General features: G+C 45.8%; 1 protein-coding gene across 2 annotated transcripts in view; it reads right to left on the reverse strand.

Moving 5' to 3' along the window:
- Positions 1 to 8,619: 8,619 nt before the first annotated feature.
- LOC142665240 (uncharacterized) overlaps positions 8,620 to 14,142 on the reverse strand; it is a 39,072-nt gene continuing 33,549 nt past the window's right edge. The window contains exons 5-6 of one of the 2 annotated variants that reach the window (XM_075844869.1): positions 11,375 to 11,463; positions 8,620 to 9,694 (exon numbers count right to left, since the gene is read on the reverse strand). In XM_075844869.1, the coding sequence (XP_075700984.1) occupies positions 9,617 to 9,694; positions 11,375 to 11,463 (167 nt within the window). In that variant the 3' untranslated portion in view covers positions 8,620 to 9,616. Of the gene's footprint in view, positions 9,695 to 11,374; positions 11,464 to 12,337; positions 12,360 to 14,142 lie in introns of those variants that run through there. The other variant, XM_075844870.1, reaches the window with a different exon arrangement.

Genomic DNA, 14,142 nt, shown 5'->3' on the forward strand with positions numbered 1-14,142 from the left:
CGGGTAGTAGGACGCTGACGTCATCAGAACGTGCTTCGTTTGCGGGGCGTATCTTGTTAAAGGGCCAGGTCTTTCTTCTCGCTGCTGGGAGGGGCCTGGTTCGGAAAGGATTTTGAAATCAGTATCTTATTCCCTTAAGTTTCCTTCATTTTGGGTGACATAACTTACTTTTAAACACATCATTGTCCCAAATGCCCTTGTTTTGGAATTAAAAAGTTCTATTGTGTTTCAAATCGTCACCTTTTTCAAAATCTCTGCTTGCTGTCAGGGAATGGAAACATTCTAGTTTACATCCAGGGGCCTGATCTTGTCCGAATGACACAGGTGCAGGGCTCGTAACAGTAAGGGTATGTGCACACACACTAATTACGTCCGTAATTGACGGACGTATTTCGGCCGCAAGTACCGGACCGAACTCAGTGCAGGGAGCCGGGCTCCTAGCATCATACTTATGTACGATGCTAGGAGTCCCTGCCTCGCTGCCGGACAACTGTCCCGTACTGTAATCATGTTTTCAGTACAGGACAGTAATTCCACGGAGAGGCAGGGACTCCTAGCATCGTACATAAGTATGATGCTAGGAGCCCGGCTCCCTGCACTGTGTTCGGTCCACTACTTGCGGCCGAAATACGTCCGTCAATTACGGACGTAATTAGTGTGTGTGCACATACCCTTATAACTCTTGTAAGGGTTTAGTTAAAAACGCCATTGTGGGAAAAACCACAACAAGAATTACAAGTAAAAAAACAAAAATTGACATGGATTTTTAATGCTGCGTGTTAATATCTCCTAGTCAGCTGTGCACTGGTGTCAGTTGGACAATATCGGGACAATTTTTCAGCCGCCAATGTTTAAGCCTCTGGATATAACGCAGATCACTAATAGGGCTCTGTTCACATCTGCGTATTCCTTTTTCATCGTTCTGCTCCGTCATAGGAGCAGAACAATGAAAATGACGGAAGAGACGAATCCATCGCGTGACGGACACTAACGGCGCCTCCATTGACTATATTAGGGTCCATTTGATTTTTCGTCGTGGTGTCCGTCATTTAACCGGACAAAATAGCGCTGCATGCGTCGCAGTTGCGCCTAAACAGATTGAACTCCAGGCTGATATATTTTGCCTGCTATGATACATTGTAAATCAGGACAGGCGAGAGATTTGTTGACGATTAGCTTCACTAGACTGGATACAACTGTAGCAAACCTTCAGCTGTGAGAACAGAGACATAACTTAGGCCCCATGGACACAACCGTAGTTTTCATCCATAATTACGGATCAGGTAATTATGGTTGAAATTGCATTTCTATTGGCCACGGACACCTTTCAGTATATTTACGGATGTGTGTCCGGGCCGTAGAAATGATCCGCAAAATATAGAACACGTCCTATTCTTGTAGCAATTGCGTCACAAACTCGCTTATAGAATGGGCGCTTCAATAGTTGCGGACGGCTACAGATGTGCATCCGTATTTTCGGATAGTAAAGAACCCTTACGGTCATGCTTATGCCGCCTTAAAGGTCCCGGGTGTTGGACCCCCACCGATCAGATACTGATGACGTATCCTGTGGATAGGTCATTAGTATAAAAAACCGCCCAATTTTTGCACGAGCCCATGGACTTCTATGGGCGAGTCCGTGCCGCAATTGCGGACAGGATTAGGACATGTTCTATATTGTGCTGATCATTTCTACCGGCCGGACTCACATCTGTAAATATATGGAAAGGCGTCCGTGGCCTATAGAAATGAATGGGTCCGCGGATTATCCGTGATTACAAGATCGCATGCAAATCAGCGTATTCATGTGGACTGCAGCTGTAGCTCACGACCAATCAGCAGCGCCAAAACGTCTCAGTGTAGTCCAGGCCGTAGAGAAGAATTACTTAATCATAAGGAGAATTTTCCAACATGGTCAGAGCTGGACTATATTGGACGGCTCTGCTTATTATAGAGACCTATCATTCCCGAAATCAGTGGCGATCAGAGATCACAGGCTCCTCCAATGGGATCTTCCTGTATATATGACATATGTATATAGATCATTTTAACTGGATTTCTCCTTTAATGTGTAAGGTGGCGGTGGGACCCCAGATGGTATAGGGCCCGGTGCAGGTTGTGTCGCGGGATAGATGGTATGGAGGGAGGAGGTAGTTGTGAAACTTTATTTCAGGCCGACACCAATGGCGTCACACGGCCACATATACTTAGTTCTTCCCAACATGAGAGGCACAATCTTTAGACAGGCTTGATGGCGACTGGCTTACTTAAAGGGACACTCCGGCCAATACTAAACTTCCTCATGTGAACCATTACGTTATTCCATGTGTCAGTCTCCCACCTGTTATTTTTCTTGCCGCTTCTTAGGGTGTGGCGTCGTTGGTGGGTGTGTCTTATGGGGGTGTGGTTTATCTGGTGGGCGTGGCTAGTGGGCGTGTCTTCACAGAATTTCTGCATACAATAAACAACAAACAAAATTTCTGCACAAGTTTGACTGACAACTACTATGTCAGCCGGTATGTCTCTGGTTATCTGGTTAATTAAATGCAGGTGATGTCTTGCTTTATCATTAGGGCTAGGCGATATGTGCTGACCACTACTGGCAGCGTAAAAACCAGCATAGATAATGCCACACTCAGTGCCCCCTGTATATGGTGCTCCACACTGCCCCCAGTAGATATCTGCACACACTGCTCCCTGCAGATGATACCACAGTGCCCACTGTAGATAATACCACAACATGCAGCATCCCACAATATCCCCTTCTGGTTCCTGTCTAAATGTATTTCACATGTTTTGTTATTTTCCGCATTATGTGCTGTTCACCATGCAAATAGGATGTGACGGTTCTAGTTGGGAGCCACTAGGGGGAGCATTGTGCATCTTTGATGTGTTTGATAGAAAGTATAACCATAGAGCTCCCTCAGAAATCAGTTGGTGAGTTGGGTCGTGCTTGCTCTCAGCAGAGGACGTGTTTCTAGGGTTACACCTTCCAGGAGGCGCTAGGCCTCGGCCCTGTTGGCGGAGCCGTCCACAGCCTTAATGCAGACAAGAGACTGAGAATTATCCCCCGGCACCCCGGCCCTCACCACAACTCCACAGTAATATTCCCTCATCTCCTCAGAAGCCGCGTGTCCTGCCTCTGAGGAGAAGTGTAACCGTTACCGGGCGCCAGAGCACGGCCGGCGTCGTCTGGGGTTCTGCCCCGCGCCCCAACACCATCTAAGTGTCTGTCAGGTCACGCCATTTACCCAAAATCACTGCAAAACTGAATTCATGTAACTATACGACTGCGGCTGGAAATTGTGGCATCTCTGCCCGGGTATTGCTGGATAAGAGAAACCGTAACCAACTAGTCCCCGTCACTTCCCTATTGGCTGCAGTCGGCTGGGCCTCCATCTTGGACGTTTTGGACATGTTTGGATACTTCAGTAAACATGAGTTGTACCATCCGTGTCCTCTGGTCCCTGCACTACATCATCACAGGCGCCCACAGCATCGGCCAGAGACACTATATAGCATCGGGTGTTGCCCCGGGGAAAGACCACTACCACCATCATCATCAGTGCAGCGCCCCTATCACTGTACCAGCCCAAGAGGAGTGGGGGAGGAGATGTTAGAGTTTCTAGGAACCACCGGCTACACCGTAGACTACAGCTAGCCGTATACTACGACTCCCATCCTCTCAACACACGCTCCTCTGGGTTGCTGCGAATTCATTCTGTAGATGATGCCACACAGACTCCCTGTAGATACTGCCTCCCCAGATAGAGCCATTGTGGCTCCCTCTATGAGCAGAATCGCCAGCCAGGCCTCGGCAATGTTTTGGCCGGTGATTCCGACGCTCCAGGAGGAGCCCCTGACTTCATTGTCCATATATGGACAGTGACATCGTCAGGGGCTCCCTCTATGTGCGGAATCCACAGCCAGACGTCGGCAATGCTCTGGCCGGTGATTCCGTGCAGGAGGTGCCCCTGACTTCACTGCCCTTATATGGACACTGAATTCATGGGCTATTCCCGCAGCCCCGGAATCCCCGGCCAAAGCGTTGCTGACGCCCTGGCTGGGAATTCCATTCATAGAGGCAGCCCTCACTTTACTGTCCATATAAGGGCAGTGACGTCAATGGCACCGCCTGCATCAGAATCCCCGGCAAGGTGTCGGCAATACCCTGGCTGGTGGTTCCGCTGCAGGAGATGCCCCTGACGTCACTGCCCTTATATGGACAGGGAAGTCATGGGCTACTCCTGGAGCCCCAGCCAAAGCGTTGCTAACGCCCTGGCCAGGAATGCCGCTCATAGAGAGAGCCGGTGATTTCTCTCCAGGAGGAGTGAATGGCAGAGCAGGAAGCGGATAGTTTCCTGCTCTGCCATAGTATTCAATTGTATCTGTGTCCTGAGGGCACAGATACAATTAAATGTAGAAGTTGCCGGGACAAGTAATTTGCCTGGACTGTCTCTGTAAATTCGGGACAGTCCCGGCAAATTTGGGACAGTTGGCAAGTCTGCAGAAATGGTATGGGCTTTAGCTGGTCATGTGATGCTGTGCTGAAGCATCATGGGATTGATAGCAAAGCAGAGAGGAAGAGAAAGCTGGGGAAATCTAAGAATTAAGATGGAGCAAGGCAGCAGTTCATGAAGTGAGTACAGGATACATAAAAGTGTAGCGTGTGGTATATAGTCAGGTGGGGGGTGTAGACATGGAAAGTTGGGTTTCCATATTTACAATGTCACAGAGGGCTCCAAATAAAATAGCAGGTAAAGAAAACTAATGTCCCCTTTAAGCTTAGGGATTTATCCTCCACACTTTGCAAATGACTCTTACAAGAAATGGGCCATGGAGCTGATCAGATGATCCCTGTGGTCCAAACATCAAGAGGGACGTGCTTCAGTAAGGCCCCGAGTTTGGGGGCGTTTGCACCCTCGTGCTTTATGTTATTCTAGTAAGTCTGTCGATATGGCTAAGGTCATTACTTCCTATGGATTGCTTTCTGCTGCGAAAACCAACGGAAAACGGCAACTCTCATACAAACACTACCTGCGGCTGCCACTAGGGGGACTTAGCTGCATATGTATTCTTTATTGGCTCCCGTTTCTTCATAAAGATCTTTTTAGAAGCTGGATAAACAGTCTGGTTTCCAGGCTGATTTTGGATGCAAAGTTATCGCTGTTTTTGGTGCCTGTTATACGCAAGGAGTCCCTGCCTCTCCGTGGAACTACTGTCCCGTACTGAAAACATGATTACAGTACGGGACAGTTGTCCGGCAGCGAGGCAGGGACTCCTAGCGTCGTACATAACTATGATGCTAGGAGCCCGGCTCCCTGCACTGTGCTCAGTCCGGGACTTGCGGCCGAAATACGTTCCGTCCATTATGGACGTAACATGCTCGTGTGAATCCAGCCTAACTAATATACTATCATTAGCAAAGATGCCCAGGAGCTGTATTCTGAACTGCCGTCACGTGATGCATCGGCCCTTGTGTTCCGAAAATCGTGGCACAATGCAATTTTACAGCGACATGTGAAACCAGCCTCAGCGATTCTGTTGCTAGACCGGATGTGTTCAAAAGCGGCTGAGTGATAGTGACTGTAGGAGGGAGGGCTGGACTTGGAAGCAGGGATTCATGGGAAATGTAGTTTCTCCGATCCGGAGTCAGCTGATCGGTGTGGGGTCAGGATATTGTACCTCCACCCATCATATACTGATGACCTATCCTGTGAATAGTTCATTGGTTGTCCAATTGTGGAGAACCCCTTGGTGACATTCCACGTACTATTACATAGTTGTCGCCAAGGGGTAGTATGGAGCGCGCTCACAGGCTGAGAGCGCTCCATACTCGGCGGTGGACGGCTGTGTTACAGAGCCGACAACTCACTCCAGTGGGCGGAGTCAAAGTTCACTTTGATTCGCCCGTTTAACACCTTAAATGCCACGGTCAATCATGACCACGGCATTTAAAGTGAAAAAAAACCTGAAATTGGCCGTGTCTCTAAGGGGTTATGGACACGGCCAATTTTGGCCTTGGGGACAGAACGATTTTTTTATATTTCCCTTTTTGCATCCCGGCGCTCATAACTTTTTGTCCGACGTAGCTGTATGAGACAGTTTTTCAGTTAGGGATTCCCTGTGACGCGATCAAGGGGGGGCTCCCCTGCTCATTTTCCTTTTGAATGCCACAGTCCTGATCGCGCCAGAACTCTGTGTCGCACAGGACGATAATGCTTGTCCTAATGCAGCAAGCACCCACCGCTCAGGACGAATATTCTCGTCCTTTGTCAGCACCCAGTTAAGCCCATCATTCGGCAGTGGCACATGTAAATACCAGCGTCTCTGCCAACAATCAAAACACAGGAAACAAAAAAAATAAAATAAAAAAAGTGAAATTTAGGTGCATACAGATTTTAACCCCTTTATGAGTAAACCATTGGAGCGGTTGTCCGGTTCCCTCAAATTAATGTTATTTTTTGTAAAATGAAAAATAAAATTTTCCAACATACTTTCTGTATTAATTCCTCACAGTTTCTAAGATCTCTGCTTGTTGTCATTCAGTAGGAGCCTTTATGGTTTACTCCCAGTAAATAAAATTCTGTCCATGGTCATGTGGTGGGCACACAGGTGCCGGGATTGTTGCATGGTCATGTGATGGGCACACAGGTGCCGGGATTGTTACATGGTCATGTGATTTACACACAGGTGCCGGGATCGTTACATGGTCATGTGATGGACACACAGGTGCCTGATAGTACACAGGCATATATCTATATCCCAGTACATTAGCCCGAGTACTGATAGTACACAGGCAGTTGTTAGGACATACCTAGGTATGCCCTAACAGGAAATATGGTCAGACAGCCCTGGGGTCCTTCAATGGACCCTGGGCTGTCTGCCCATATATGGTATGTCCCTCAATCGCGTCAGAGGAATTCCCTGTGACGCAATCCAAGGGGCATCCCCTCTTCTCACTTTCCTCTTGAATGCTGCAGTCCGCTTTGATCGCAGCATTCACGGGAATAGCGGCGGAGATGAAAGGTTTCTCTGATCTCCGCCATTATAGAGCGGGGCTGCGGCTGTGTAATACAGTCATTGCCCCGCTCCTGACAGGAAGTGCGCGCGTGGTCAACATGAGGGGATGCGGCCGCGCGGCATTAATGAGCGGCGGTTCGGGCACTGAGGACAGAACATGGGGGTGTTTTGCAGTGCGCCCGCCATGTTGTCTTCAGTGTCGCCGCTCATTAGTGTAGCGCTGGCCGCATCACCTCATGCTGACGGCGCGCGCACTTGTTGTCTGGAGCGGGGCAATGACTGTATTACACAGCCGCAGCCCCGCTCCCATACATTCATGTGTTACTATACTGAGCTGTGCGGCCGCGCAGCGAAGTATCGAAATACAGGAAATAACAGTATCGAACCGTTTGGGGATGAACAGTATCGAAACAGTATCGCAGTTTTGATGCATCCCTACATCTAAATGGATTCTTAGTGTTGCCGACCTTTTAAATGTCATTTTAGTTTCGTTTTTTTTCTCAGAAATCAAGGAGAGGATGGATCTTTTTTTTTTGGCGGCACTTCTTTCTGAAGACTTCCGGGAGGTCAAAATATTTTATTTGATACAAGTAGATATACGCATGAGTGGCGCTAACTGTCTCGCCATAAGTATAGTAACACATCGAAGTAACAGGCAAATATTAACACTTAAATGGCACCAAAAGCCATGGAGTTAGTGGATCAACGAGGAAGCGGCTGTCACATTAAAAACTCAATCTAAATAAATACAAATACATTGCTGTATATAGATATATATAGAAGCAGCAGCAACTTGGAGGAGATTATACAGCAGTAATGATTAGTGTAGCTGAGAATCCAGCACTGGGGTGAGATAGTTGCAGGTTTGCAGCAGAATTCGCTGTGGACAGACCATAGTGGAAATCCGTAGCAGACATTATTTTCTATAGCTTTTTAGTTAACTTACTGCAGGCGTTGTGGGAAAACAACCGTGTGCAAACTGCATTCCACAGTCTGTAGCAAAGAAGAAGCAGCAGGTTTACACGGCAAGTCCGCTGCTAAATCTGCCTCATCTGGACAAACCCTTAGGCTATGTTCACACGGTTAACAAAAAACAGCTGAAAACACTGAGCTGTTGTCAAAGGAAAACCGCTCCTGATTTTCAGCCGTTTTTTTAATCAAACAAGCGTTTTTCACTGCGTTTTTTAGGGCCGTTTTTCTATTGAGTAGATTAAAAACGTCTCAAGAAGTGACATGCACTTCTTTTTACGTGCCATGTTTTGAAAATGTGGCGTAAAAAAACACCCCGTTGGAACAGAACGCCGTATTTCCCATTGAAATCAATGGTCAGATGTTTGTAGGCTTTCTGCTTCCGATTTTCCAGCCGTTTTTCGCGACGTTTACGGCCACGAAAAGACAGCTGAAACTAGCCCGTGTGAACATACCCTCAAATGTGCAAATTTTGCTACAGATTTGTTGCATGATTGAAGCAAATTAAACTACATAAAACATCCACATATTTGACATCATCATACATTACATTTTGAACATAATGGGGCAGATTTCCCTTTAAATTAAAGAAAAAAAAATTCATATAATTTAAATTCAATAGTTTATTTGAGTTTTCCATAAAAACAACATGATTGTAAAGATCTGACAGATCGACATGTTTAAAGTTACATGTAAATACAAACAGAGAATTAAAAACATTGCCTATGAATAAAGAGAACCCCTAAAGAGAATGATCGTGCTACATCACTTGAAATATTTAGACTGTAACCAAAATTCAGATAATTTAATTCACAGGAATAGTGTATAGAGATATTACATGCTAGCTTCCTGATGCCACCACCAGAGGGAGCTGACTGTATACAGCGTTAAAGGGGTTTTCCAGTAAGAAGAAATTGATGCAAATTCGGCAAAGAAACACAAAAGTCCATTCACTGAATATCTATGGAAGCCTTAGTCAAACAAGTCATACAAATACATAAAGTGCAAAGATACAAATAGTGTATAAGAAGCAATTGGACTAATTTGGAAAGGAACGGAGGCCAATAAAAAAAAAAATATACACACACACACACACTTGTTATCGCTTGCTCTAAAATATTGTTCTAAGATACTATTTGGAATGAAAAATAAAAATATTTAAATCAAAAAATTCAAGTGTTCCTGGAGTGCTTTAGGTTTATTTTATAAATCTATTTTAAAGTAAAACGATATTATCATAAAGAAAAAATGAGCTGAAAAAAAAAAAGTAAAGACTTGGACACATTTATTAAGAGGCAAAAGCTTCTTAATAAATGTGTTGCATCTTTTGACCTCAGCCGTGCGCCATTCATTCCCCCCACATCACCTATAAAATAATTATCTAACTGTCCAATGGCGGGAGGGGGACGGGGACTAGGTGTTAGGGCTTATTCACACAAACGTATAATACGGCTGTAATCCATCCGTTTTCAGAGCAATGAATTTCTATGGGTGTATTCATGCGGCCGTTTTTCTAGTGGCCGGTGCATACGGATATGGAGTTGCCTTTTTGGAAAAATCGGAGGCTTTTCACACGCTTTAAACCAAGTGTCCATTATTGCATATCAGGTCAAACCAGTCACTGCTATGAAGGTCTCCTTGTAGCCACAGATTCTCGGATGTTCTGCCTCTTCATCCGCTTTTGTCTGTACGTTATGACCATCTAATAATAAAAAAATAAAAAAAGAGACAATCATGATAACGTAAAACTAGTTTACGATGATATCCGGCAGCATCTTCAAGTGATAAAATAATATAAAGAGACGTAGCAAAGGAGCAATTACACAGAATGAGCTCCCATATCACCTTATACACAAGGACTAGGGGACAATATCAGATTTAGCCTATAATTATAAAATAAACGTTGTGTTTTAATTTCTCATTTCTTTAAAATCTCTGATTGCTGTCAATGAATGGAAACAATCCTGTCTGAAAAAGGATAAAACCCCATACAGATTGAATACTAAGGGGTCTGCAACAATGGAATCTAGTCTGGACGATCCTCTATAAGTGAAATATGACTGCGCAAATCTGATATTTTGTTACAACGTATCAGTGTAGGAAATACATTCTAGCCCAGTGTGCAGTGGATTGTCTAGACTTGATATAATTGTAACAAACCCTCGGATGTAAGTAGTATGAAGGTGGCCGGTAATGGCCGATCATCTAATGGGTATTTTTTTAGTCCCACTATTGGACTTTACAATGAGATTATTTTTTTTTATTATGGCTTATATAATGCTTTGGTACACTGGCCTAATAGGAATACAGTCATGGCAGGCCTGGGGGCTTTGTTAGGGCCCCAGGTGCCATGGCAACCCGTCAATGAGCCCCCTCCCTTTGTCAAACCACTTCAATGCCGCAGTCGCTATTGATCGCAGTATTTAAAGGGTTAAACGGCTGTTGCGGCGAGCGGCCTGCTATCAGTCACAGCCAGGCTCCCGCAGCGATCGCGCAGGCCCAGCTCGTCTGTGCCCACGCAATCAAATGCAAGGCGGTTTCTGACCTTTTTTGACGCGGATTCCAACACGGTTTCCTAGTGTGAACAGGGCCGAATTATTATACTGCAAAGGACAGATGTATTACGTCATGACTTGAAACGCTTGCCGATGCTACAATGTTAAAGGGGTTAAATGGAGACTTAAAAATGATTAGCGGTGTAGTCCCTGCAGTATGTGGTTCACTCGCTAATATGCAGTCCGGTCCCCCGTCGCACTGATTCTGAGATTTTCATAGGTTTATATAGCACTGCCGGGGGACCGGAAGTCTAGTGGCACAGCCTTCATTGAGGGCGATACGACCCTTCGTCATGTGACTGGCCCCGCTGTAGCCGTGTATAAGCAGTAATACAGGGAGTACATAAGAGTACAGCGGGGCCAGTCACATGACGAAGAGCCGTATCTTTATCAAAGAAGGCTGTGCCACTAGACTTCCGGTCCCCCGGCAGCGCTATAAAAATCCCAAATCAGCGCGACGGGGGACCGGGCTGCATATTAGCGACAGTCCTCACATACTGCAGGGACTACACTGAATTTTTAGTTTACACATAAATAACCCTAGAGCCTAAATCTTTGCAGTGCATTAAATTTTCCAAATAAAGTCTCTTTATCCTAGGTGCAATTTTGGGGCGCAGCACTCGTTTGGGGAGGGAAACGGTAACCAACATCAGGAAAAAGATGACTGCCGGTTACTGTACAGCCTCCAGTGACCTGAGGGGCTGACACAGTGTGACGGAATACTAGATTGGAATAAATTAATTCTATTTCATTGCAATTGTGGGTACTTTACAGAAGCCGAAACCATTACAAGACTAGAACCTAAAAGTTGTAGCAGATCAACTTACCACAAGTGCCACAATCATACAAAGAACCAATATGCCCCCGAGAACGCCAAAGTATATACGACTTCCAAACGGAGGTTCATCTGTTATTTCTGTAAAACAAAGATAAGTTCATTCACATCCCATCGTACGGATAAAATAACCAGCGTGACCGGAGAAGAGCACAAACCAATAAACATAAAATACACCAACCCGCTTCATGCATCTACTACTCATTTAAAAAGACAGCGCATAATAGACTCCGATATGTGGCACAATTAAAGGGGTATTCCGGTTGCAACAAGTTACCCCCTATCCGTAGGTTAAGTGGTAAATTGGGTGTCAGAGGGCTCGTTTACTAGAATGGGGACCCCAAACACCTCGTTTGAACCGAGCGGCAGGTCGTTCATCCGCAGTCATTCTCTATGGCAGCGCCGGAAAAAGCAGAACACTGCACTCGGCCATCTCCGGCGCTCCCATAGAGAATGAATGCGGATGAGCGACCTGCCGCTCGGTTCAAACGAGTGGTTCGGGGTCCCCGTTCTCAAATGGTGGGGAACCGAGCTGTCAGAAAGTTACCCTTTACCCTACAGATAGGGGGCAACTTGTAACCGGAATACCCCTTTAAGAGTGAATGTTAGCGAATGTATTGGGGATCGGTCACCAGGCATCTTCAAGGTCACAATTTCTGAACAGCAGCAATAATACGGAGCTAGATATCACGAGATTGTTATATATCATGACATAAGAAAAATACAGACAAGGTGCAAAACCTAGACCTGCTCCCAAAGTGATATGTTCTGCAGACAGGTGGCACATGTCAGGTAAACCACAGAATATTGTAATAGGAGAGAGGTATATGTGCAGATTTAGGCCAAAGAAGTGCATTTTACATACATATATTTTAGTGACAAAAGAAACAAAGACAAAAAAAAACACACACCAAGTGCACAAAACAGCACAAAATGTAATGTAAAAATATCTTACGTGATCATCAGTGAAGGAACAGCTGCGGCAGAGAGAAAACTACTATTATTGACAGCAGCAAAGCAAGTAATAGACGATACAATCATGACGTCATATCAATGTAATATCATAATATATCCTGCGTCTCACATCCGTCCTCCGCACACACAGATAATACAACAAAATGTCACAATTATGTCTGTCTATTATTGGTTGTTTGGAGAGGATTTCTCCCCATATTTAGAGTGTACTGATCGCATTGATCTAAAATTCTGTATAAATGAATTTTGGAATATACATTATATGGAGAAAAGTATTTGCCCCCTCCTCATCATTGAGTTCAGGTGTTTCCTTCAGTCCCATCCCCCCAGGTGTATAACATCTGGCACTCGCCCTGCAGTCACTTTACAGACATTAGTGATAGGACGGGTCGTTGTAAAGAGATCACTGGATTCCAGCGCAGTCCTGTAATAGGACGCCACCGTTGTAACAAGTCCGTCCCGGAAATGTCTTCCCACCTAGATTTTCCACCATCACCTGTGAGTGATATTATTGTAAGTGGAAGGAACCGCCGCAACTCAGCCACGAAGTGCAGACCACGTAAAGTTACAGAGCGGGGGGGCCGAGTGCTGAGGAGCAAGTGCAGAAAAGTCGCCAACGCTCTGCTGACTCCATAACTGCAGAGTACAGACCTCCACTGGTATGAACAACCGCACAAAACTGTGATATGTGACTGCAGCTGGTGACACAGGCCCTGCACCTCTGATAATGTGTGACTGCAGCTGGTGACATAGACCTGCACCTCTGATAATATGTGACTGCAGCTGGTGACACATACCCTGCACCTCTGATAATGTATGACTGCAGCTGGTGATATAGACCCTGCACCACTGATAATATGTGACTGCAGCTGGTGACACAGGCCCTGCACCTCTGATAATGTATGACTGCAGCTGGTGACACAGACCCTGCACCTCTAATAATATGTGACTGCAGCTGGTGATATAGACCTGCACCTCTGATAATATGTGACTGCAGCTGGTGACATAGACCTGCACCTCTGATAATGTATGACTGCAGCTGGTGACATAGACCTGCACCTCTGATAATATGTGACTGCAGCTGGTGACATAGACCTGCACCTCTGATAATATGTGACTGCAGCTGGTGACATAGACCTGCACCTCTGATAATATGTGACTGCAGCTGGTGACAGACCTGCACCTCTGATAATATGTGACTGCAGCTGGTGACATAGACCCTGCACCTCTGATAATATGTGACTGCAGCTGGTGATATAGACCTGCACCACTGATAATGTGTGACTGCAGCTGGTGACACATACCCTGCACCTCTGATAATGTATGACTGCAGCTGGTGACATAGACCCTGCACCTCTGATAATGTATGACTGCAGCTGGTGACATAGACCCTGCACCTCTGATAATATGTGACTGCAGCTGGTGATATAGACCTGCACCACTGATAATGTGTGACTGCAGCTGGTGACACATACCCTGCACCTCTGATAATGTATGACTGCAGCTGGTGACATAGACCCTGCACCTCTGATAATGTGTGACTGCAGCTGGTGATATAGACCTGCACCACTGATAATGTGTGACTGCAGCTGGTGATATAGACCTGCACCTCTGATAATATGTGACTGCAGCTGGTGATATAGACCTGCACCTCTGATAATATGTGACTGCAGCTGGTGACATAGACCCTGCACCTCTGATAATGTGTGACTGCAGCTGGTGACATAGACCCTGCACCTCTAATAATATGTGACTGCAGCTGGTGACATAGACCTGCACCTCTGA

The sequence above is a fragment of the Rhinoderma darwinii genome, chromosome 12 (genome assembly GCF_050947455.1).
Source record: "Rhinoderma darwinii isolate aRhiDar2 chromosome 12, aRhiDar2.hap1, whole genome shotgun sequence".
NCBI classification, from domain to species: Eukaryota; Metazoa; Chordata; class Amphibia; order Anura; family Rhinodermatidae; genus Rhinoderma; species Rhinoderma darwinii.